Source organism: Etheostoma cragini, chromosome 22, assembly GCF_013103735.1.
Source record: "Etheostoma cragini isolate CJK2018 chromosome 22, CSU_Ecrag_1.0, whole genome shotgun sequence".
Lineage (NCBI taxonomy): Eukaryota > Metazoa > Chordata > Actinopteri > Perciformes > Percidae > Etheostoma > Etheostoma cragini.
Window position 1 is genome coordinate 11,203,764 of NC_048428.1, and position 26,872 is coordinate 11,230,635.

General features: G+C 41.5%; 1 protein-coding gene across 4 annotated transcripts in view; it reads right to left on the minus strand.

Annotated features, from left to right (window-relative positions):
• The window catches only part of myrip (myosin VIIA and Rab interacting protein), a 107,230-nt gene that overhangs the window by 36,320 nt on the left and 44,038 nt on the right, over nt 1-26,872 (minus strand). For all 4 annotated transcript variants that reach the window (XM_034862123.1, XM_034862122.1, XM_034862121.1 and 1 more), the window contains exon 3: nt 17,502-17,723. In XM_034862123.1, the coding sequence (XP_034718014.1) occupies nt 17,502-17,723 (222 nt within the window). The remainder of the gene's footprint in view (nt 1-17,501; nt 17,724-26,872) is intronic.

Consider the following 26,872-nt stretch of genomic DNA (forward strand, 5'->3'; position numbering starts at 1 on the left):
TATATATTTATTATATTTTCAAAATAAAAAAACTCTCAGTCTCTCAAATTCTTCAATACAATATCTATTCTCTTTTAGGATATTCACTTTACATCTGTTACCTGATATACTGGTCTCGGTGTGCCCTGGATTGCACTTTCTCCACTGCAGATCAGAAGATTAATGTAATAAGAGTTTTAAAAGTGTACCTTTATCACTGTACTGTGATATAATAGTCTATTATCATATTTCTTCAGAACAGCTTTTGAAGGAACCCTACCTCACCTCAGGTAATTTTATGAAGTATTTGGTCCTATTATGCCAAAAGTAAGACTCTGAGAGTTGGATAACTACAATCCAAGAAAGGTATTCAGTACAAAGAGTGATACATCCTTTATAATGCTTACAATCAGTTTGGAATGACTCATCAATAATCCATTTAAAAGACTTGGGGTACAGTGAGAATGTCATTGTTTGAGATGTCATACTACATCAGAATATGTCTTATTGTGTCCATGTGATTGCAGCCTGAAATTACCAGATACCACAATTTGTATAGTTTTTACGTTCCCTGTGCATGGAATATAATATAATTAGAGCATTTATACAGTAGTCTGATCCAGTATTTGAAAGGTTAGAGCATGGACCACAATTTGGCTACCACAACAGCTGGCCAGATGTCACATCATTTGTTATGTTGTGGGTTATTTCAGCATGGAGGTCTGTTAAAAATGATATCAGATATAGGTCACACGCAGAGTCCAAATCATACTCCAACAGGCTGTGGTGTGTTTACATCTACTTATGTGTGGATGTATATAGAACATACGGTGAAAGTGAGATAATCTGCTCTCAGCCTCCTGCTTCCGCCCAGCCAGAGCACCACATGGGATTTAAGGGGAGCATTCGGAGAGGCAGCGGTCTGCAGCAGCCCATTAATGTGGGGAAATCTAGCGACAGAATAGACTGTGGTTATGCTTTCCACCACTCAAGTCTTTCTCCATCTGGCTATTCTGTCTGGATAATGAAAACTGCAGCTCCCTGCAGCCTTTATCTGAGCAATTATGTGGAGCCAAAATCACGAAGAGCCAATATGATTAGGGACTGAAAGAGGCAAATGTCTGTAAACAAAATTAATTTGTTAAATGTCATGTGAGATAACCCCAAAGCCAATGATGGTAATTCAATCTCAATAAGGTGGCTTTTTCAAGGTTTTCTTTTAGGTCACTCTAGGAGTGGAAACCCTGGTTTCATCCTCTTAATGTCATCAAACACCTCAGACAGGAAATGAAAATCCACTGAAATAACAGGATTTGAAAGATTACATAACAAGTGTTTGCTTTAAAAAATATATATTTAAGTGTTTTCTTTTCTATTGCACCACATACAGGGGGATAGAAGTACTTAGAAGTGGCCAACTTGTTATTGAGATTCACCTGGATCAGGCATCCTTACATTTAACAACCATTGTATAAAAAACAACCATGTGTCTTGCAGAAATTTGTCTTTGTAAGCTAAGGTGGATAATGATGTCGGAAATACACGTACACATAACATGGAAAAGCAGTCAGTGAAGAATGAGAGAGGAAGGCTTGGGTGAAATGTCAATAAGCTGATTCAAACCCCAGACATTGTACACAAGTCAAGAAAATGAAAAACAACTGGATAATGGGGGAAGAGAATCCTGGTGCTGCCAGCGCCCAATGTACTGAGGTGTCAGTCTTAACAGCCTGTTAGGGTGCAGACGGAACCAGCCTGACCAACACCAGACTACACACACTGCTGTCACCTGAAGAGAGGAGCAACGGAGGGGAAAGAGAGGCCAGAGGAGGACAGTGAAAGGGATATATAGACAAAGGGGGAAAGAATGACACAATGATCATGTTACGAAAAAGGTCATTGCTTTGACTGCATCATGGAGCCGGGGCATATGGAGGCATTTGTTTTGTGGGATCTATTTTAAGAGGTGCTTTTTTTAAAGCAGAGCCCCAATCTGTGCAATCCATCTTCAGTGGAAATGGGGGAAACAGAAAGACAAAGAGAAGAGAAGTCTTTTGGCTACGGTTGCTCTTTTAGAACCTCTGTGTGTGTGTGTGTGTGTGTGTGTGTGTGTGTGTGTGTGTGTGTGTGTGTGTGTGTGTGTGTGTGTGTGTGTGTGTGTGTGTGTGTGTGCCCCTGATAAGAAGCTGTGAAAGAGTTTGTATTCACAAAAGAAGAACATATTGTATGGGTAGTGTTTCCCAGAAGGTTACGGAACAGCTCCAAGGCATCAAGGTTTGACAGATGTGGCAGGCTCCTGTCTAAAGCAGTGACCTATACTACGACCAAGGGTGATTTAGATGGAAATGTAAAAGATCATCTCACTTCCTTTTTGCATAACGGAACACTGTCTTTTAAGTGCTTACTGCCGGAGCCGAGATGAAAACACTCCAGATTAGAAAGGTTTCAGGTCGCATTTATGCAGCAGATAAAGCACACGCCCTTGGCTTTAAAGACATTCACCATTAATGCACCGGTTTCATTTATAACATAAGTAGAGCTTTATTATTCTATACACCAGAGAGGCTGCATGCAGTTGAAGAGAAATCAGATTAACGCCGGGTATATGTAATGTTTTTAAGTGCAAATTATTGCCAGTGAAACCCTAAAACACTGTATTGCTTTGTGTCTGAAATTATAACACATATAGGGAATAAAGACTCACTCACAAGACTGAGAAACACACAAGGCTAATATAATATTAAAATTAATACCCACAAAATCTTATCACAAACACCAGCACGTCTGGCTCTATTTTACACAGACTTTTGATGAATATTATGAATTGTGAATAAAGAGGAAGACTTCAAGGTTTAAATAAGCCCAACAAACCTCCCGCTACATCTCATCGTTTGTTTTATTTTTGTAAGTATTTTCATGTTGAAATTATTGCTGTGTTTCTGTGACCTGAGGGCCACATCCTCCGCTCTTAGTGGTGCATTTCATTAGAAGAAAAGGCAGACAAAAATCCAGCCAATAAAGTTAGCCATTTCACTTCACTCCCACCAGAGGAGGACACCAATGAATGGCCTGCTTCCCGAACAAGCCTCTGGCTGACCTCATCCTGGGAGCAGTTCCCATCAAGTTAGTCACACAACCCCAAGCAAGAACTGCAGCTGGAACCTCACACTCACATTTCTTGTCTCGGACTTCCTTGTTGCCAGCAAGCAAGCCAGCCAGCCAGCCAGCCGTTGCAGCTGGAAATTAAAAACAATTTTTCTCTAGCTCTTAAACTGGCATCAGCAAAAGACTGAGCCTCTAGGAACAGTGCAGATATATGAATGTGCAGATTGCATGAGGCTTATTCCCTTATCGTATTACCTTATGCTCAGCATCGTTATGTTTAAAAGCTAACAAATGTCTTATTAGGAGTACATTGGTAGTATTTCTGTGCCATTTGATAAATCTTTTGGCCACGCTTAGCTAGAGAAAGGAATGAATGTTTATTTTTAATGGGCCAAAAATGCATACACCTAAAATTCATTCATTGAAATGGGGGGCCATGATCTGCAACTTAATTTGATTTATTTACACTGTTTATTGATCCCCAGTGGGGAAATTACAATTTACACTCTGTTTGTTAGTAATCACCTCACACAGGCCTGAAACACACACACACACACACACACACATGCTCAGGACCTAATCATGCACAAAGGGAGACATGTCAGACTGAGTGGGCTGCCAGCTAGACCAGCACCCTGAGAGGTTGGGGGGGGTACAGTGCCTTGCTCAAGTGCACCTGGCAGTGATCAGGAGGTGAAGTGGCATCTCTCCAGCTATCGATCCACACTCCGTACTCTGGTCCATACGGGGACTTGAAGCGATGACCCTCCAGTTCCCAACCCTTTCAACTGGCTGCAGACACGTTGGGAAGCCAGTGTGGGATCATGTCCTTGTCGCTGCATTAGCATATCTTACGGATTTGTCCCCTAGCATGGAGTGTAAAGGCGTAGCCACACTTGTGTCAGTCTTTAATAGAAGCTCATGCAACTGAGACATTTCCTGTTTCAGTGCTGGATTAAGCTGAAGTGTAAATTACACTAGAATAGACTTTGTGTTGCCCTTTTGGTGGACTGAATGTGACCATACAGTACCTTGAGCTCTCTCCCACAAATACTGGTACAAAGCAAACAACACTCTCCTGTATCAGTCTGGCAGACAGGGCGTGGGAGACAGATGACAATGAATCATTGATGCTCGGCACACAGATCTCAAACAACACACACACACACACACACACACACACACACAAACACACACACACACACACACACCTCCTTTCTCTTACTCATAAGTCCTTTCCCATTTACAGCATGGTGTTTTTCTCTGTTCCATCACTGATTCTGTGGTGACAGAGACAGATGAAGGGATTGAGAGGGGAATGGCTCAGCAACAGAAAAGAGAGAAATCTCCCTCTGTCTTTTACGTTGGTCTGATATACCATTAATAGCCGCTGTGAGCCATTTTTGTGGCTTGGACTTTTGAATCAACCCTCTTTGCACTCTTTGTTCCTTCGTGTCTCTCAGTGTTTATTTCCCATCCCAACCTGATATCTATCTTTTAACAGTTAGAGAGAAGTGTCACAGTAGCAAAGAGTTATTTTATACAGTAATGTTGCAGATTATCAAATACATTTGATATACTGTATTCAGAAGATAAATATGTCAATTGTTTAAGATCAATGTTTTAATAAAATGCTTTAAAATGCTTCTGTAAATTAAAATTAGTTTAAAGATAAACAAATAAAAACCATTCAAAGGGCTGGCTTTGCTTGACGTAAATGATGGTGTCGGTCTGTAACAGTGCAATCATGCATGGATGGCTATCGTATCTTCAGGCTAGAGATCATAAGAGAAGACTGTATATAGGAGAAGGGTGATGGTGTAAAGTAGGAGCGAGGGTGACAGATTGCATGTGGAGATGGATTCCATATAGATGAAATGCAGCGCTATAAATCAACCAATGGCCCCTGTAACAGTCAACTCCAAACCCTGCATGACTTACTGATCACAATACCAGCCTGCAAAACTACAATGTCAGAGAACACATTTTGGCCTTAAAAACTATTTCATTATGCAGTTGGATTCAGTTTTTTTTTTTTTTTTAATCTACGGTACATTTTCTCCAGCCTTTTAATTACCCCTGTAAGCCTCATTAGGATATAACATCCCTCAACAGTATCAGAGGAGCCTGAAGCAAAAACATCCCCAGGCAAAAAAAGCTTTAAACACTATTAATCATGGAAATGCTGAATAACAACGACAGCTGAGTACAAGGATCACGTGGGGTTACATGTTGAGTGGAATGCATGCCTCAGTGATTGAGCTCATTTGAGTGACCAGTGTGTAACACACTGCTGCTTTAGCTTCTGCATTGCTGCCGTTCTTATTTGATCATTCATATGAACATTTGCCATCTCACTTTCATGTCAGTAGGCACACACAGGCGTTCATCTCACTCCAGGCCAAGGCAGGGGACCACTGCATTATTCATACTAGTACTGTCACAGCGAGTAATTGAAGCCATGCATTGGGGGAGGAGGGTGGAAGGCGCAGGCGTATAGACACCTTCTAGCTCTGCCTCTCAGGAGAAATTGTTTTGATCATTATCGGTGACCTCTGAGTGTGATCATCTGAGGGCAAAGTCCAATCTGACAGAGATTGGAAAGGCCAACATATGGACGGATATGCAGCTGCAATGCAGGCTGCTGCTGATGTCAGGTACTGAAAAAATAAAACTCTTTTCAGAAATGGAAAACATAGCATTGCTGGCTTTTTCATTTTAAGTTATTGGTTTTTGTCATTCAGAAATAGAATGCATCTGATCGCTGGCTGTGCATATTTAACCATGTGGCGTGTGCTGCTGCAGCCATTATATTATCATGATGACCTTCAATTCACACCTATGTTGCCATGTTGAACGTGTTATGGAAATGGTACCAGGTCTGTTGTCTTTTTGTGCTATCTACTATATGAGTATGCTATATAAATAAAGAAATAATATCAATATGATTGTATTAATAAAACAACGTAACATCAGGAAATGCTCTCATTTACACCTGTTTGTGTAAATACTCACGCCAGATTAAAGGTTTCCTGTGGAGTTTGGGACCTCTAGTAGCACTGTGGAGCTGTTTTTCTGTGTGTAGGTCCCTGTATTGTTTATCTCAAGCACCCGCATGTAGACTTACTGTACATGCAAACGAGTGGAATAGTGTGAAACCATTTACAGGAATGTGTACTGCATCACTGTTCAACAGGTGGCGTTAACATGCCAAGCCATGCTGCAATCCAACCAACAATGGCAGGGTAGAAGAAGAATGCGAGCTGGTAAACATGGAGGTAAACAATAGTGAATTTAATACACTTAACAAAATCAAATTAGAAAATGTATTATGAAGGAAAGGCATTCGGCACGTTGTTACACCTCAAGGGTACACAGTGCATTTTAGTGAGTAACAGTCAATGTAAATATAACTTGATAGTTTACAAGTAAACTCCACACTGCACCTTTAAACACATTACAAACTAGAGAAATCAAACTACTGGACTGGAAAGGTTTTCTGATTGATTCATGTTTATTTATGTAGCACAGCTCAGCTTGTACTGTGACTGCTACCCTCACATCAATGTATAAAATGTAAATGCTGTGAAGCTTATTGTTAGGATAGGCATACTCAGGTGTTCTCTGTATTGCACAGTGGTGGACAGTGGTGAGACAAACTAATGAACTGCACTTGACTTAGAAATCAAACTGCCCAAAAGGTCCATACCCTTACACTGTAAAACTACAGCAAATGCAGCATGAAGACAAACTGCTGTGTGTGTTGTGGCATGTGGAGGTTGTGCAGAAAGGGATTAGCGTGCATGATAGGCTTACCAAAATACATGTTTAGCCTACACTCAGTTTTCCTTTCCCTTTCTTGTTTGTCCCCATGTTTTCCTGTCTTTGTGTTTATTTCATATTTGGCCGTCTTTGTACCCCTGTGTGCTGTCTTAGTACTCCTGTATTCCTGCGTCTTTTGGTATTTCAATATGCTTTTTGCAGCGGTAACATTGCCCAACATGTTGTGTTACATCCGTGCGTGTCTGAGAAAGAAGGTGTGTTTGTGTGCTTGTAGACAGCAGAGTTATGCTTGTTTATCTGCCTGCAGGTATTTGAGGCAGTGACACCAAGTTGGAGCCGTTACGTCAGTGCAGTCCACTGCAGGTCGGCAGGCTGGCAAAGTAATATTTACTTTCAGTGCATCAAAAGGAGACTGAGAATGAGAAGGGAGGCAGGTTCAGAGGATATGAAGCACACTCTAGCTGGAAAAAAAGGGGTTTGCGGAAACCAATTTGCCCAAGATGTGGACATTTCATAATGTGTTGAAGTAAACAGAAACAGATTGCAGAGAAGTGCGTCCTGCGGCTGTTTGGTGGCGTGAAAAATGATCTCAGCTGCAGACGGGTGTGGAAGAGAAGGAGAGCAGAGATACAAAATGAGAGAGCGACAGGGTAAAAGAGTGGGGGAGAGCGAGAGAGAGAGGCTGGAAGATATCGAGAGAGACCTTCATTCAAAATGGATGAATCTACTTCAGAACCTGCAGGGCCTCCACAACTCACCTCTCTGCAGGTGAGAGCAAGTACACTTGACACAAATAGCACTTAAACTCACACACAACTCAACTTAGTTAGATATGTGTCCAGCCCACATAGACCATCAGAGCATTAAACCAAGCAATTATTCTCTTCCACACAGAAGACACATATTGCAGAAAACTGGAGAATAAGGCAAACACACATGCCCACACAAAATGACCACAAGACCAGATAGACTTACAGTGGTGCATTTGTGTGTCTTCAAGTGCAGCTGTGCACTTGTGTGCTCTTGGGAGCTATCATGCAGGATGTACATACAGTGCCTTACTTTGTGTAAGTGTGTTTTTGTGTGCGTGTGTGTGTGTGTGAGCTGAATATGTGTGTCTGCTTGCTGCTTTGATATTTCTCCCATTGGCAACCCTAATATGAATGAATGCTTTGATCCCATTTGAATCAGACAGCATCACAAGAGTTCCTCTGCTGCTGCTCTAAACAAATAGCCCAAAAGACACAGAGAAAGAAAGAAAGCGGGCATGGGGGAGGGGGGGAGAAGATCCCTATTTTTTCCAGTTGTTTTGGTTGCTCCAGGCCACTCTGTGTTGCAACAGTATAGCAGCTACTTGCTGTAAGATGCCCTGTGGTATTTCAACCTTAAACAGCTTAATAATACTGAACTGTCCGTATTTGTTAAACTGTATTGTTTTATTAATGTACAGTACATACACCCTTTTTCTTAAGCAAAGTAAAGTAGGAATATGTTTTCCAAACTGCACTCTCAGAGCTGACCACAAGGCCACAAGGGCAACCATAGTCCCAGAAGCCCTGGAGGTACAGACTAAACAACAGATGATTTTAAACAAATGAGATCAAACAGCACTCCGCGCTCAGGTGGGAAATCATGACCAAACAAGGAGAGCAGAGTGCAGTCAGCTCTGCAGCGAAGCACCGGCTAAGCCTCATTTAAAGTGCTGAAAAATGGGAGAGGAGGTGCAATGAGACAGGAGCCTGTAGCGATGCACAACCATTGATATGCATATCAGAGAGAAAGAGAGAGAGAGAGAAAGAGAGAGAGAGAGAGAGAGAGAGAGAGAGAGAGAGAGAGAGAGAGAGAAATAACTTCACCATATGAAGTCTGTCAGAACTCCACCAGTACAGGGAAAGTTAGATAACAACATTAGCAAATTCTGCTAATTACTTGTTAATACAGGCTATATTTCCCAGTACATCAACTCCATGTGTGTGAGATTTGTGCATTCTATGTGCATTCTATGCTCAGCATGCATGTACAGATGCTCAAAGACTACACTTACTAAACTATACAAAAACGATTGTACGAGTTATAGTTGAGTAAGTTTCCAGCCTATAGTCCATTAATATGTTTATATCAATGTTTTGCCTTTCAATTATGATTTCAATCATGGCATAAATACATTTTTAAATGCCTTTTTAAATGTGTGTATTTCTATGTAAATACATCTCTTATGAATTGTATTAACCTTCTTCACATACATTCAAATTTTTTGTGTGGTCCCTATTTTATATTAAGATGCTTCTCTTTAATTTAAAAATATGCAGCCAAAATTGGTTCTAATTTCCTTTTTTTAAAGCCTATTAGCTACTAGTTATTCTGGTGGGAGTGCACTCTAGCCTCCAGAAAAACTGACCTGGTAGGGCACATGAATGAATTTGAGTACTGTGAATGCCTCGGGTCCCATTATCACTCTTGACCTGCTGGTGAGTTATGAGAAGAAAATGTACTCCAAAGTCGGTCCAGGACCTCATCATGTGCTACTATTATTTGGTTATTTATTTTATTTGGCAGTTTTGAGAAATAATCCACAACGTGACACACATTCAGATATCATTTAACACCATACACTTTTACAGAATGGCCTTTCTTAACAACTCATATTCTTTCTTTTATCATGAGCTGGCCACTGTTTCGGTACATTGTCCTAACGTTGGAAAACACTTTGTACTTATTGCTTGAAAACTAAAACTATTATTATTATTATAAAATGTATACTAAAATACCAGGACATTGGAAAAAACCTAGAATGTCACTTAAATCAAAGGGGTTCTTGCTTTGACAGGCGTGGAATGGGTTTTAAAACTCTGCGGTACCAATATCTGATCTCTTTCATGCTACAGAGAGTTGACTGTGGCAGGAGATCAGACAGCGTGATCTGCCTAAGGGAGGGGATGACGGCACAAGATAGGTAAAAAAAAAAAAAAGTGAAGGGGTGAAGTTAGAGGACGAGAAAGAACGATTACTATTCATCCACCACCTTAAAGAGGTTTCTATCGTTCTGTGTCAAATTCTTAGAAAGATACACAGAAAACGAGGACAAAAAGATACAGTGATATAACGGGTTAGTGAAAGATATCAAACCAGATTCTTAATCAGAAAAGCTGAGATCCACTTCATCTGCCAATAATGCAGTTCACATCCTCTCCTGCCAGCCCACAAGTATATGAGACACAACTAGCTGCTCTGTGGGGCGCCTCCCATGCTGGAGATGTTTTTGATAGATCACATCTGCAGAATCAGGAGGAGAGGATTCAGATGGAATGGAGACTCAATGCAGGCATTAACATTTCTATGTCAGTACATCAGTATGCAGCGGCTTCTGAGCCACCGGACCTTTCTTTTGAACTGTAAATGCTTGCAGATGGATCAACAGTCATGACCTCAGACGCCATAATTGAAATATAACTGAGTTACCAGCAGCAATGCACCAGTGCTGGGCCAAACAGCAGCAAATACATCGCTTAAATCAGTTCAAATCACCCTGGAAAATATATGTGGCTTTAATTACCAAATTAAAATTTGAACTGAAATTGTATGAACTATAATGATTTGGCAGCTATTGTGCCTTTAAAAATATATATATATATGAGTTGCATTTGAGTAGTCAGTTACAGAGACATTAAACTGTATCAAAAATGTTTCTGTAACACTCTAGCGCTCGCTAACACCACCCAAAAAAAGGAAGAAAAGAAGGAAAGAAACAAGGCTCAAAGCAAAATTAGATTTTGACCACTGAATGCAACACACAGAGGACAGACACACAACTGTAAAGCATACAGAGTGGAAGTGTTATTGGGCATTACCTGTGTCTTGCTCCACTCTGGGGCAAACAATTTCAGTCTCCATTCCCACTAACACTCAATAAAAACCACAAGCTGCTTTAGCTTCTGTTCTGATCCACTAGCCAACTCACTGCATAAACTGATTTAAGAATCTTGAGATTTCCAATCACCTACAGAGTGAGCACTGTGAGCCACAACTGACCCATTCACTTGGAGTTTCTTCAATCATGAAATGATGGGAATTTACAGAACATACCCGCAGGTACATATAACAGGAATTACAAGCTGTGCTGGCTCACTGTAACTGGCTTCAAAACTGGACCTGCACTGGTTCTCAGAATAAAAGGTGTTACTGATTCAGTCTCACCCACCTCCACACACATACACACAGGAGGCCTGGGGGATGGGGGCTGACCAGTGAAGTCAGAGAGACTGTAACTTAGAGCAATTTGAACAAAATAACACAAAAGGGTATTGACACAACTGACAGGAATAAACATACCCACAAGACGGTGTGGGTCTGTCTCTGTGCATGTATGTGTACATATTGTTTACTTGGAAAGCCGTGATTAATCACCTGCTGCAGAGAAAAAAATGCTTTGATGGAACACAAGGGGTCACTCAATGTCCAGCGTGCACACACACACACACACACACACACACACACACACACACACACACACACACACACACACACACCCCTTCAAGGCTGAACTCAGCAGTAATTAGTTTTAAATGAAACTCTTGCACATTGCATTAGTAAGATTAAGGCGCTGATTCTGATTTAGGCTATGTTTCAATTAATGATTTCAAAGTGCTTAAATAGATCTTAGTCAAAGTCGGGACCACAGGAGGCGTTTTGAACTTAAAACACAACAGTGTGTGTGTGTTATTCTCCCATGTGTGTACCTGCTGTCAAGCCCAACTGTGTATAAAGTGCAAAATCACCATTGAGAGTTACGATCGACTGGTGGCTACTGTGTCAGCTGGGTTGGACACGAGACAAGGCCACAGAGGAGGGGGGGGGGGAAGAGCAGGAGATGGAAGGAGAGAGGGTGATTAGTGGCTCTCCTTCCTGTGCCTGCAGCTCATATAGATGAGCCCGTTGATTCAGCTGCACTCTGCGTACTTTAAACTGTTTCAATTGATGAAAAGCTTCCTGTGTATCAAGTCAGAGAATGTTCACCTGATTTAGTCAATTTTGTGTGCTGATTGGAATGACAAAGTACTATATTAAACCTGAGCACGTTTACATGTTGGGTTAGCTGTTACTGCAGAGATAAAATATGGCAAAATAAACTTTATTTGCCATTAATGTTGTGGAGTGTGATTTAAAAGCTCCACCCTGCAAATTAACAGCACCACAGTGTGAGGGGAGACTTTCATTCTTCATCTACTAAGACTTGCAGTTTTGGAGTCTGTGGCTCAGGAGGTTGAGCAGGTCGTTCTTAAACCACAACGTTGATGGTTCAATCCCAAGCTCCTCCTATCCACATGTCCAAGTGTCCTTGAGCAAGGCACTGAACCCCAAGTTGCTCCTGACGTCAGGCCAGTGCCTTGCATGGCATGTTAGCTCCGCCACTTTTTGCTGTGTGAATGGGTGAATCTGGCAATGGTTAATTGTAAAGCCCTTTGTCCGGTAAGGTAGGAAGGCGTTACATAAATGCAGACCATTTCACCATTTTATTGGAAAAAAAACATGCACAATAGTAAATCCTGAAATCCATTGTTCATCCATCTGCTATAAAACCAGACAAAAACACAGAGCTAACAAGCAGCAAGACACGAACAGACATGTAAATGCCTTATTAGAGCTGAGACGTCGGTGGTGGTGTGCACACATTTTCATCTGTAGCCCGGTGCTGTAGGGCAGACCCACCCGGTCTAAGACTAGTCTCGCTCACCCACACCGATGGAAAATACCCCGCAAGGAGGACAGAAAAAGATCACAATTTGACTCTCTGCCTCTTCCAGCTGCAGGTGCTTGTCTGACAGGAAAACCAGAGGGTTCATAGAGTTTATAATGCTGGTGTCTTTAGAAATACACACAGAGACTGCTATTGTTGTGGGATTATTTTGAGATGTAAACATTGATATTCATGTGCATGAAATACACATGCATTGAAACAAGAGAAACATATGCCTACACTTTCGTATAGAAATCTTAATATGGAGCAGGTGAATGGAACACAAGCTGAAGGCAAGTGAAGGGTCATAGAAACTCTGAAGTTTAAGGAAAAATACCCTATGTTCATTTCCGGCCTCTCCATACCATTATCCATGTCCATTAAATCTACAGAAATAATACAAACACTGTCATAAAGGATTCTGGATCCGTCAGCCTGTTTAACAAATCAAACAGTTAGGATCTATTTTCTTTGTGAACAACAACAAAAAAGGCATCAATAAAGCATCTACAATATTAATCCATAAATAAAATGAGGGGCGAAAAAGGGGAAGAAATAGCCTTGAGATGTCAAATGTCAGCTATTAAATTTATGGAAAAGTACAAAATTGCTAAATATGTAATGCTGTAAAAGGATACAGATTCCATAGCCGGAGTAAACGGGCAGGATTTATATGATCAGATCAACCTGGTACTCTATCGGTATAGGTTGTGAATGACAACGCAGCGAGATAGTCTGATGACATATGAATCCTGTTATATGGTAAAAAAACATCCATTCACTTCTCCTCTTAGGTGAAAACATACAGCGAGTATTCACAGTCTCTGTGAAATTGCTATGAGCTGCTATTGCAACAATAAATAGACGTGACATGCATGTGATATCTGTAAATGTGAGTGCATGTGCATTTGTGTGGTTGCATGTTAAACAAACTATGACAGTATTAAGCTTTCCTATGACTAGAGAGTGTTTGTAAGTGCTTTTAAGATAGCGTCCTGAGCCCCTGAGCTAATCAGCTCCTGCTTGGCCTTTCGATGAAGGTAGCCCCATTACAAAGAACCAACCAAATAATGAAATGTGAACGGTGTGCGCGGCTGCATGTCAGCTACGTGGTTGCAACACCTCGACAGTGCCAGAGCTCGCTCAGACATTTAAAACACGACAGACGGTTAATGTTGCACTTTACCTGCAGGAGTGTGTGTGTGTGTTTGTGTGTCTATGTGTCTATGTTTCTGTGGATGGAGAGCTAATGTGTGGCTCTATATTTGCAGACATTTTGCAGTTGTGCAAGAGTCCAATGATGTGCTTCCAGGCGTTGTGAATTAAGTCACTCTAATTACAAAATCGAAAAACAATTTTAATGGAAAAAATGTATTTCAATTGAATTAAAATGGCCTGTATTGGTTTGTGTGTGTGTATATACATACACACATACATATATACACACACACACACACACACACACACACACACACAGTAGTATACATAGTTATGCAGCCAATGCCATAATATCCTAACAGTTGTTCTTTAGGATGAGATTATGAAATCCATGAAGTGGTAAGAACAGTTTGCCACTTTACTGTATTGCTACTTCTGTGCACATAAATGTAAATGTGCTGTATTTATATAGCGCTTTTCCAGTCTTAACAACTGCTCAAAGCATCTACAGGAAACATTCACCATTCACACACATCCATACACTGTGGCTGGGGCTGCCGTACAAGGTGCCACCTGCTCATCAGATAAACATTCACACACATTCACACTCCGATGCGGGGGCAACTTGGGGTTCAGTGTCTTGCCCAAGGACACTTCGACAATGACTGCAGGGGCGGGGATCAAACCACCAACCTGCCGATTGGCAGGCAACCGCTCTACCACTGAGCCACAACCACCCCACACATACACACCAAGAATCCACCAAATGACACACACAGTGTGTAAGTATATATATATATATATATATATATATATATATATATATATATATATATATATATATATAAATAAAGGTACATCATTATGTGGCCTGAGGAATGTATAGACAGGCACAGAGCCTGAGCGCAGAGAAGTAATGAAATGTAAATGTGGAAAATGAAAGCTTCATCAGGTAGAGAGAGGGGGAGGTGACAGAGAGAGGGAGTGTTAAAAGGGACCGGAAAAAAAGGAAGGGAAAGGAATAGACAGGGAGAAGCAGGGAAATAAAACTGTAAGTGGAAAAATTTAATGCTACAGTCTTAACAAAAGGAGAATAAATAGTAATTCACCTCTTGGATAATTAGGACAAGTACTTTCCTCTACTGTCATTCCCTCTTCTAATCTTTTTCATCCTCCGGCCCTCCCCCTCTTCCTGTCGCTCTTGACCTTCAACTCCTGCGCTCCCCTTTAACATTCTTCCCACTGCTTCGGGTGTGGAAGAAAAACAAGAATAAATGACTTTTCAGTTTCCACTAAAAATGTTTTGACTTCTCTCATTGAACCGTGTGTGTGCGCGCGCGCGTGCGTGCGTGCGTGTGTGTGTGTGCGTGTGTTTGAGGGATTTACAAGGTGTTATGACAAAGCGGCGGATGCACTCTTCTTTTTACACAACATCTGTCTTTGACACGCAAACATCTCACATACATTGATAAAAACTGAAACGTTCAACCAATCAATATGTGTAATTAACAGACATATAATGTGTGCGATCACATGTCTGTTTGCTTGCAGGCAACGTGTCTGCCTGGATGTAAATGAATTCATTACTGTCTTATGCACATTCCTTGTGTGAGTAGGTGACTTTAGCCTCCAAGTGTGTCCATGTGTGCAATGATTACAAATCTGATTTCCCTACACGGATCTGCCTGAGAGCAGCGTGTCCGTGCAACTGTCAATGTTGATGGACAGCTGGTACATGCGAGTGAGACCATTTGGTCAGGACATTCAGGAAAAGAAGATCCTGATAAGTAGATTGATTTTTGAATGAATGAATGAATGCATGGCATATTTTTTTGGACATGGGATTTTTGGCTTGACTTATACTGATGCTGTATTTCATTTGAAGAAGTATCTCTTAAAGTGTTGTAAATAGCATGCGGATAGCTTAATTAGCATTTACCGCACAATGACTCCAAACTGGTAGTAGAAGAAGAAGCATTACTTCGCAGTTTAGTTGTTTCCCACCAGTTGTGCTCTGTTTAGCAATACATCAATGCCTTTCCTTTGCAATCATCCACTCCACTAGTAGAATAATAGCTATTTCCAAAATAATGTCCAGGGCGCCTCTCCAGCCTCAAGCTCAACACTGGTGCAAGCTGTAAATTACTGTTCCAACTGACACGACTCCACCCAGAGAGCGAGAGTAATTCATGCTAAAACCAGATTTAAGCCCTTTTAATGCGCTAATGAAAAGTGCTGTATTTATATGTAGCTGGTCGACAGCAATGTTGTGACATCAGGCCCATCTGTTACTCAGTCTAAACCCCTAATGAGAACATTACTGAGCACCCGGCAGAGACACATGCAGAGTGTGAGGGAAGAGATGATCAATGCAAACCTTGCCACCTCTTTTGACTGCCATCATCTTTCCCTCCTCCTCTTTGCTGTCTCTTCTGCTCCCATTCCTCCCTCCTGTCTCATACACCAGGACTCAGGGCAATGGGTCTAACTCAATACACGGTGCAGCAAACAATCAATGAAAGACAAAAAGAGACAGAGTTGAGGGTTGGAGGGGAAGAAATAAGGCCAAGTGGAGGGGCTCTGCGATCCTGTCCACCTTCACCTTAACACACAAAAAACGGGAGAAAATCTGAAACGCACCATTGACACATCTGTGTCTCAAAGCCTTTGCTGTCTTCTTTCTAATATTGCACTCAAAATATCACAACAAAAGGTACTGTATCCCACCCTGTTTTAAAAACCCCACAAAGATGGACTTGCACACTCCAGCGTTACAGTATTTCCAACACCCCACCCTTGCTGCCCAGACAGAAAGAGAGCTTAATATTTATCCAATGGTAAGTCGGGGCACTAGAACAACTCCAAAAGCTTTGGGACAGATACGCATGCATAGACAGCATTAAACATACACGCACGCACGCATAAACACACACACACGCATGCACGCACGCATAAACACACACGCACGCACGCACGGACCAAACATTTCCCGCGAGAAATTACGAGTTGTGTGTCAAAAACCTTTGACAAAAATTGCCACATGTATGTTAATTCCTTTACCCTGCTATGCAGTGTTTAAATCTTTCTGTCTGTTTTTTTACCAGTAGTGTACATATTGTCATTTCACCCCAACACACACACACACACACACACACACACACACACACACACACACACACACACACACACACACACACACACACACACACACACACACACACACACACACACACACACACACACACACACTACTTTAGACTACACAGGTTTCCTTTGATTGTCCCCGTTTTTCCTTACTGACCCCATCTTCTCCCCCCTTTGTTGTACAACTACCACAAATGTTAAAAAGGGGGGAAAGCAAAGCTGAAAACAATTATTTTTCATGAGAAATTAACAGTTGAAGGTCCCAAAGACAAAAACAAAATTCTAAATCCACCCATCCCTGCAGCTCTGACTCAATCAAATTCCTGTGTTGCCTCTCATTCATTCACTTTTCCCCCCCTCACATCTGTCTTCTTCAGTGTCCATATTTCCTCAACACTCTTCTCAATCCCTTCTTTTACCCCCATAAATGCCACATTGATCTATTTTTCCTCCATCCCAATTTCCTCCCTACTTCATCGTCCTCTACTTTACAAATCACAGCATCTCTCGTACCTCTTGTCCCAATTCATTCCTCTGCCTCTAATCTCTCCCTGTCTCCGCTGCCGGCGTGTATGTGAATGTGTGAGAAAACACTAACCTGCCCTTCTGGCATGCAGAGCAGAGCCAGGCTTTGTCCCTCTTGTTGTAGGAGCAGCAGGTCTTGCAGACGTTGTACTGGCAGTCTAGGCACAGGCGCTTGGGGTTTATCAGGAAGGTGAAGGGCGCGCAGCAGCGGATGCAGCAGTGCTCGTTGAAGCGGTGCTGCTTGGAGAGGATGGAGCATCTGCTGCCTTCCTCTGCCAGCTCCTGCTTCATCTCACTGAAACCGAGAGAGGGAGAGGGAGAGGGGGAGAGAGAGAGAGAGAGAGAGAGAGAGAGAGAGGGAGAGAGAGTGGACAGGAGGGGGAGGGGGAGAGAGAGCAGGAGGATGGTGAGTCTGGTCGAGATGTAGAACGTGAAAACGGCAGAAGATGGCAATCTGGAATAATTAGAAATGCAGGGGTAAATGAAAAATTAAAGAGAGGTATTAAAACAAGAAGGGGGGAGACCAGAAGGGGTCTTCGGTTTGGTGAAAACACTTCCACACTCTGGTTGCCTCCTTTCTCTCCCCCTCGTCCTCTCTTACACTGATTCTGTGGAATTAACGTGATGGCTGACATTTCAATTTGGGAGGACCTGTCATTCCCTGTTTGCCCACATCAGTCAGAACACAGCTGAGGAGGTCACGGGATGCACGTCTTCTGTGTCCCAAAATAAAAATAACTTGTAACTTTGTTTACAAAGGCACGGGCAGTGAGGATGAGGCTATAATAAAACAATTGGCATAAATAATGCTAAGTTGAAAGTCCCTTGGTTGAGATTCTCATGTTCAACACATACAAACTAGCCTGAGAGAAAAATTGAAGAAAAGCCTCAACAGTCATGTATGAGGGCTGTTTGGACTTTAATCCAAAAATTACAGTTTAAAACCACAGCAGTGAAGGAGCACCAGCCTTAATTATCTTAGTGCCTCTGAGAATTGTTCACACTAATGAACTATTAGGATTATAGACTGAAATACTTGACCAAAGCTTGTTTAAAAATCAAATCAAATCCACAGCTGACAATGACATTGCACCAGCTGCACACAACTTATTGTGCATCGTGTTCAATTTTACAAGTAAGGTTTTGATATTAAATGGCTGATAAAAAAGAAAACAGAGACTGGATAACATAGGTTGTTAATCAAAGCGTTAACCAGCAAAGCAGCTTTGCTATCCGCGGCCTGTACTCAACTGTTTACATAAATTATGTACATAGGTTTTCCCTCTTTAAGATTTGCGCTGACCGAGCAATGCACCATATGCAGAGGCTGCAATGAATTATGTAATGTTTTTTCATTTATATCATAAACCTTTCATCATAAGTACATATTGCACTTGTGTCAATTACACTTAAAATAATACACGGAGAGGAGACGAGACAAGAGATTAAGTAACACGTTAATCCATGTTTACACTATCAGTCATCAGTTGTCATTAGGCCGAGAAGAGGCATGAGATGGAGCTGTTGCTGCTGGGAAGGTGTGAAAGTGTTCAGCTCAAATGGGCAGTGAGTCAATTATTTAAGCTGCTCTTCTATACACTACACACAGCCAGGTTACAGCATACTCTGCTCTAACTGATCCTACAGATACACACAGAGCACACACCATGCACAGTATGTGCTAACAGATATGTGGAAAACATAAGGCACAGAAAAATATCCTTTTTACAGAGAAAAAAACACACGTCTGAACCGGTCAAAATTAAGTGTATAGCAAAACAGAGTGCTGAATGCAGCATATTGTGAATTTGCTGTGTGTACTGTATGTGTGTCTGTTGAGCCAGCGGGGGCATTGCAATCTCCTGCTTCCCTAAGTTATTAACGCCGCTCCTCAAGCAGATCCTCTGCTGCCTCACTGATTGCTTTTCATATGCACCATTAGACGCAGCATATTAACAAGATGAACAAACCATTCCATATACAGTGTCATGTGAGAATGGTTGGGGGCTGAGGGTTGAAGGGCAGTGTTTGGCATATGCATACTGACACACATACGGCTATATACCAAGATGATCAAAAGGAGGATTTGTATTTTCGACATGCAAAGTCACAGCACATCTGTTACACAAACCTCCAAGCAAGAGACTATCCTTGTTTGCAGCAATCTGGTTCACAAACTATCTAATACATATGAGGCACACCCACACTCAACACAGAGCAAGCCAATCAGCGTGGGAAATTATCACCCGTCACCAGCAAATGGCGGGTATTTTTTCAAAGTGGCGGGTGACTTTGCCTTGTTTACAAGCCAGAGTGGCGGGTGGAGTGGTTTTCAGCGCTATAGTCCGTGACATTGGTTTAAAAAAATGTGGCAACATATCCCAGGTGTTAGGAGGCCTGCCGCGAAGTTGGCAGTAGCAACTGTTAAGGGCGAATTAAAGAAAAGGAGAAGGTACTCTTTCAAATAAGTGGCACATTGTGGCTAAGGGAAACGGGAACGGTTAGCTTACTAGGGTTGGGCGATGTCCCCTAAATTGGCAGTTGATCAGACATACATTTAAATGCCATCTGTAAATAGACGGTATTACATGTTGCCGCTGCAAATTACAACTTGACCTACTTTCACTAAACTACGTTGCTGTAAAGTTCTGCATAATGACAGTACAGAGGAACGTTTGTCTTTAACAGAGCAACAGTAACCTAATATACATCATTACTACTCAATACACATTACATATTGAGATTAAACTACATTCACGTTATATTCGCACTGAATAACGCATTCAGTAAACAGAAACATAACTCTTGAACAGATGCGCAATATTAGCTCAACATAAAATAGCACCCTAAAAGAATTAGCCTAGTGTTGCTAACGTACATTCATAAACATAACATCGCCATTAGACTTACTTACTGATGAACGCACACAGTTGTATCCGGAAAGTGCAATAGCATTCCTCATAAACACCTTTCCTCTCTCGCTCGAGACTGCTGTGTCTAAGGCGCAGAGCACGACCTTACTACTTTACAGACGACCAGTCCATGCACCGTCGGTCGGACCTCGTCTTCAGAAAATGCGAACAATTTGTTGGTTTGAGGAACAACTATCCTTAAATTAGAGGTAATAAAAAGACCAAGAGTCATCCAAGTCTCATATCCAGTGCACTGCCGTACAGCTGCCAAAGATGGGACCCCAGGAGTGTAGCAATAAAGGCTTTCATTCATTTTTCTTCACTTTCATCACTTTTTATTTGCTTGTATTAATAATGTATGCATTAATAATACAAAATAATGTACTGAAGCAATTGAAAATATGCTAGTGCACTTTTTTAAATTCTAAATAAATTTTTTTAAATTAAAATTTTAAAAATTTGAGCATCTACCAGCCACTGTGGCTGGCGGGTAAAAAAGTTGATTTCCCACTCTGAAGCCAATCATATGCAGCATAAATTCACATCTCAATAAGTCACAGAAGCCATTGCCTGGAAATCATATCCTGCAGTTCAGATTAGGATCAGGTTCCATTTTATATCTCTGTGTCTGTAATAGAGGTTTAATGAACAGTCCAGTTATGGCAGCTAGCTCTGACCATTTAATTAAATGAGTGGGTGAGGGAGGGGGATGGGGGTTGGGGGTTGGCGTCCCTTCCCATTAACTCATATCTCTGTTAATGAGGCATGGAAAACTGTGCTTAGCTAACAGTCATGACTGGAGATACATGTGGGTCGTCCAGGTGTCAGTAAGGTACGATAAGCTCAGAAGAAATAACAGTAGTCACTCTTAATTAGCAAGCGATGCCATGTGTAATTTAACAAGCATTTTTATGTAAGATCTTAGATCCGAGTCAAACAAGTACTAAAAGTTGCACAGTTGGGCGCCCTGATAGCTCAGCTGGTGGAGAGGGCGCTGAGATATAGAGGTTTACTCCTCGACAGAGCGGCCCCGGGTTGGATTCAGGTTTCATTCCCTTGCTGCATTTATTTCCCCCTCTCTCCCCTCTCATGTCTTCAGCTGTCCTGTCAAAAATAAAGGCCTAAAGATAATGCCAAAAAATATAAAAAACATAAGCTGCAATTGATGTGTGAATTACAGTTAATAGCTAAGAAAATCTCAATTTACTGTTTTCACACACACACACACACACACACACACACACACACACACACACACACACACACACACACACACACACACACACACACACACACACACACACACACACACACAAGCAACCCAGCCCTGATATGGAACACATGCAACTGCACAGGCTCGAAACAAGGAATTTACGACTTTCTTTTAATCAAACCATTCATAATGAAGTGTTCCATTCATGTCTGCAGTTTGGACAAAGAAGGAAAGTGATGATAGTTAAACCTTGTGACTGACCACACATCAAAGCCAGTTTTCCTCTGCTAAACGCTTTACAAGAAGGTTAACTCCACAGAAGACAGAAGCAACCAGTTAATGCCATTTTGAAACATGATAAAAGGGTCAGAAAATGTGCAAATGCACAGTACAAACTGTTCAGTGGGTTAACATCCCTAATATGCCACCTCATGGAATTTAACATATTTCTTGGATAATAAATTACTCAAGGTTTGTATTAAATAAATAAATAAATAAATAATTTGTTTATTAGTCCCCAATGGGGAAATTACTGCACTACACTCTGTGTACACACTTTTTGTTAGTACTCACACACAGGCCTGAAATACACACACATGCTCAGGACCTATACATGCACTATACATGGAGAGATGTCAGAGTGAGTGGGCTGCCAGCTGAACCAGCGCCCTGAGCGGTCGGGGGGTACGGTGCCTTGCTCAAGAGCACCTGGCAGTGCCCAGGAGGTGAACTGGCATCTCTCCAGCCACCAATCCACGCTCCCAACTTTTTGGGTCCATACGGGGATTTGAACCAGTGACCCACCGGTTCCCAACCCAACTCCCTATGGACTGAGCTACTGCCACCCCAAAGGTCAACGTGATGTATTATAATATAGCTCTGGACAAATTTGTACCTTTATCAGATGCTGAAAGTTTACAGGAAACCAAACTCTTGAATTAACCACTATTGATTATGTAAATAAGTGTGTGTGTGTGTGTGTGTGTGTGTGTGTGGAGGGTATAGTGGGTTCACAGTGAGAAACACAGCTGAATACCAATTCATTTAGAATTTTTAAATCAGGGCAGCAGAATGGTATGTGCATTTAATGATCCACAGTGTATTTCTGACTGCCTGCCACTCCTGACAAATAGTATTTGCCCTGAAGGTCTATTAACTCGGCTCTCTCATCTCACATTTTCCATCAATCTGCCCTGCTTCTCCTTTTTCACTCTCTGTCTGCTAACGATCTATTAACAGTTATTTTTCATGTTGAGTGCCCTCATGTTTGCTGTTCCTTACTTTCCATTTTGTCACTTTCTCTCTTTCAGCTGACAAACCATCTTGTAATCAAGATAATGGCATTCCGAGGTCCAGCTGCAGCCTGATCAGAAAACAAAAACAGCAGCATTTTTTAAAAAGTGATGTATCGCCCTCTGAGCAGCTGTTCTCCGGCTCAGTGCAGTGCTTAAGAGTTACAGCTCTTAAATCTGATGCACTGCTGACCGATTCAAAAGTATAAAGTAATGTGATGAATCAGCTTAGGTGAAAAAGTAAACACTATTGTGTTTAGAATATGCTCTTTTATTACAAAAAGTTGAATATTTATAAAGACCAATTCAATCTTCTGGTCGCTTATGAGGGTGTATGAGTGTGTTGATCCATACACATAATTATGATTAAACTAAATTAATATCTTATACTAGACAATTAGCAAAATAAACAATTTGTTAGCATAGAATGAGCATCAGAATAATAATCCTAACATCCATCCATCCATCCATCTTCATCCGCTTATCCGGTGTCGGGTCGCGGGGGCAGCAGCTCCAGCAGGGAACCCCAAACTTCCCTTTCCCGAGCCACATCAATCAGCTCCGACTGGGGGATCCCGAGGCGTTCCCAGGCCAGGTTGGAGATATAATCTCTCCTCCTAGTCCTGGGTCTTCCCCGAGGCCTCCTCCCAGCTGGACGTGCCTGGAACACCTCCCTAGGGAGGCGCCCAGGAGGCATCCTTACCAGATGCCCAAACCACCTTAACTGGCTCCTTTCGACGCAAAGGAGCAGCGGCTCTACTCCGAGCTCCTCTCGGATGACTTGGCTTCTCACTCTATCTCTAAGGGAGACGCCAGCCACCCTCCTGAGGAAACCCATTTCGGCCGCTTGTAATCCTAACAGTGAAACTTTTTTCTTCAAATTACACATTCGATTATTAAGGCATAATACCGCATACCGTTACGTTTTGTGATACGCAACATAATAAATGGAAGAACTTATTAAGCAAAATGTGAGGGACAATTAAAATCTGAAATGGCATAAATAAAACCCTGTTTAAACACCATGAGCCTTTTTATGCACAGACATTTTTCATCAAGGTTTGATACAGTATTAACGCACACAAAAGGACCTAACACACAAAAGTGGATATACAATACCCAAGTTGACATGTACAGAATGTCCTTTTGATATATATATATAGTATTGCTTTGCTCCAATAGAGCCAGGCACTACAATTAAGAAGGAAAAAACATTTGGAGTATTGTTAAGCCAGTGGGAAGATCCTGGAGAAAATTAACAAACAATATAGCAGAGAGCCTTTGATCGGTGCTTTGATCCGCCTGCTGCAGCAGCATCTACTGTTCACCATTACTCCAGTAAATCATACAGGCCCGGAGCAGAGAGCTGTGGGAGCACACCTGAGGAGGGTGTGTATGTGGACTCTTAGTGTGTTTGTGTGTGTTTATCGATCCGAGTCAATGTGCATTTTCAAGTCTACAGTAGCTAGATGCACTCGGTAATTGTGAATTGATTGAGGTCTTTTCTAAGCGCTTCAAGTGCTTTTAATTGAAAGTGGGCAATGTCAGGCGTAAATATGTTGTTTTCCTGTTACTGTGTAAATCTTTGAGCGTGTGCGTATGTGTGCTCTGTTAAGTCGTGCTTTAGGATCCAAGCGACCAGAAGAGACATGTTATCCCGCTGTGTTGCGTGTATGTGCCCGTGAGTGTGTGTTATGTGTGCACGCATGCATTTCTATCTTTGTACACCCTGTGCACGTTACAGCTGGAGGAATTCCTATCTGCTCGGTGGGGGCAAATTTGAGCTCAATCGAAGCGCAACATTTGCATTTGGCCCCCGACTGGGTGAAGCAGAGTTACACAGTTCATCCATCTTGAATGCCAGCTCCAAGAGTGAACAGAGAGAACCTCTGTAAACAATCTAAACTCTCTTTCTCCTCTGCAATGCAGTGGCAGACTGGCACGTGGGTCATACATTTTAAAAGGTAGAGAGTTTCTGGAGTTAGGCTATTGGGATTGTCGGTGAGCTGTTGATTAAGGTGCAGGTGTTGGGAGGCTGGTGAGCTGAGATGAACTCCTATTGCTAGTAGATTGCTATCATCTGAAGGAACATCTTAATGAATATTAGTCACTTTAAAATATTCACAAGTTATAAATGAGTGATCCACTCATCAATGTATATCAGGCAACCCTGAAACAACCCTGAATAACAGGCTAAGGAAGATAAAGTAACCCCAAACATCTACCCAGGTCTGCTGTAGGATGATGCACACAGCATGGTCTATCAGCACTGTCATACATGAGAGGTTTGACAAATTGCAGTTCTGGCCAACTCCAGAAAATCCGTGTAAGTATATCTCTGACAACAGAAGAGCATTTTGAGCAGAGTCTCAGCCAACAAGGTAATTTGCTTCGACCGAAGCGTCTGTAAAATCAAGGGCTGAGTGACTGCCATTAAACCCTGCAGGCTACTCCAAACACAGGGCGGTTCCAGTGTTTATTGCTCATATTTATTGTAAGAACAGTGTTACAATTTTATATTTAACAAAAAATATGTCTCCATGAGATGAAAAATGTCAACAGAAATACCTGATGAGAAAGAGCAGTGTCATGACAACCCAAACACTAATATTGTGTAGCCAATATGTGTAAAAATATATCAATCAGCAAAATCACAGAACTAAGTCTGCAAAGACACAATTTTCTTCACGACATCTCCAAGGTATTAAAGAGATAGAACTCTCCTTCAGCAATCAGGAAACTAATTACAGTAAGGGTGTGGTCTTTATAATTTTGTATTCTTTACTGTGACAGAAAGGAAAGAAATTAAAAAGAAAAGTCTTCAAACTGCAAGTGGAATTTCCACCAAGTACAAGAAAACTCATGATAAGGAAAAAGACCAAGAATATCATTAAATATTAAAGAGAATATTAATGAAAAGTACATGTGCACAGTGTTAGCTAATAAACCAGGAGATAGAGTACACGGTGAAATGATGAGGTCAGGAGTAAACATCAACGCTGCATATTATATTATATTTCATATTATATAATGTGGGACTAAATCATGTAAGAAAACACTGCAATCATTTTACAAACTCAGATTTAGGGCTCTTTAGCCATGCTGGCAGCTCTGTGAGACGGAACTATAGGCACAGCGGTACCTTGAGCTACTGCTAACATGCTCACACTGACAATGTCAACATTCTGATGTTAAGCCGGTTTAACATTCACCATGTTCACCATCTTAGTTTAGTTTGTTAACACATCAACATTTGTAATGAAATGCATAAGTAGAATACAAATCAAAGTACAGCTGAGGCTGATGTGAACGCCATTAGTTTTAAAAAGGTATTTGGCCATAAACCAAAGTTTTGTTTAAATAGAAATCTGCCCTAATGATGGTGTTGGCCTAAAAGTCAGGGGATCACCAAAGTGATTATAATTCATCCTGATTGGGACATGAATCTGTGTTCCTAATTTTATGGCAATCCATCCAATGGTTGTTGAGATATTTCAGTTACCGACAACTTACATACTGACTGCTAACGTGGATATAAGTATCTGTAAACACTTTTTAGCTTCTCAACTCATTTAAACTCTCTTAAAACATTGTCACTTATATATTTGAAAACATGGTTTATGCAGCATACATTATTGATCATGTTCGTTTTTCTGTGGTGGCCTTGGTGTGGTTTATTCATCCACTGCATGAATAAAGAAGAACACAGACAACTTGCTCTCTGCTGTTCCCTCTCTCTCCCATCTTCAACAGACATGTGTATCAACATTAGGCACAGTGGATGCTTTTCATGCACAATATGTCTCCTCTTTCTTTCAGCCTGTCTGCCTATCCTTCTGCTGGCATGGTTTACAAAAAGCTCAAGGTGACCACAACAGAGATGAAGCAATGCTGCTCCCCTTTCTCTCATTTGAAATGAACTGAGATAGTTGTCACACACACAAACACACGCACACACACAAATAAAGTCAAGAATATGAATCCCAGATGTATTCAGCCCCCTACAAGTCAGAACATCCTCCTTCTT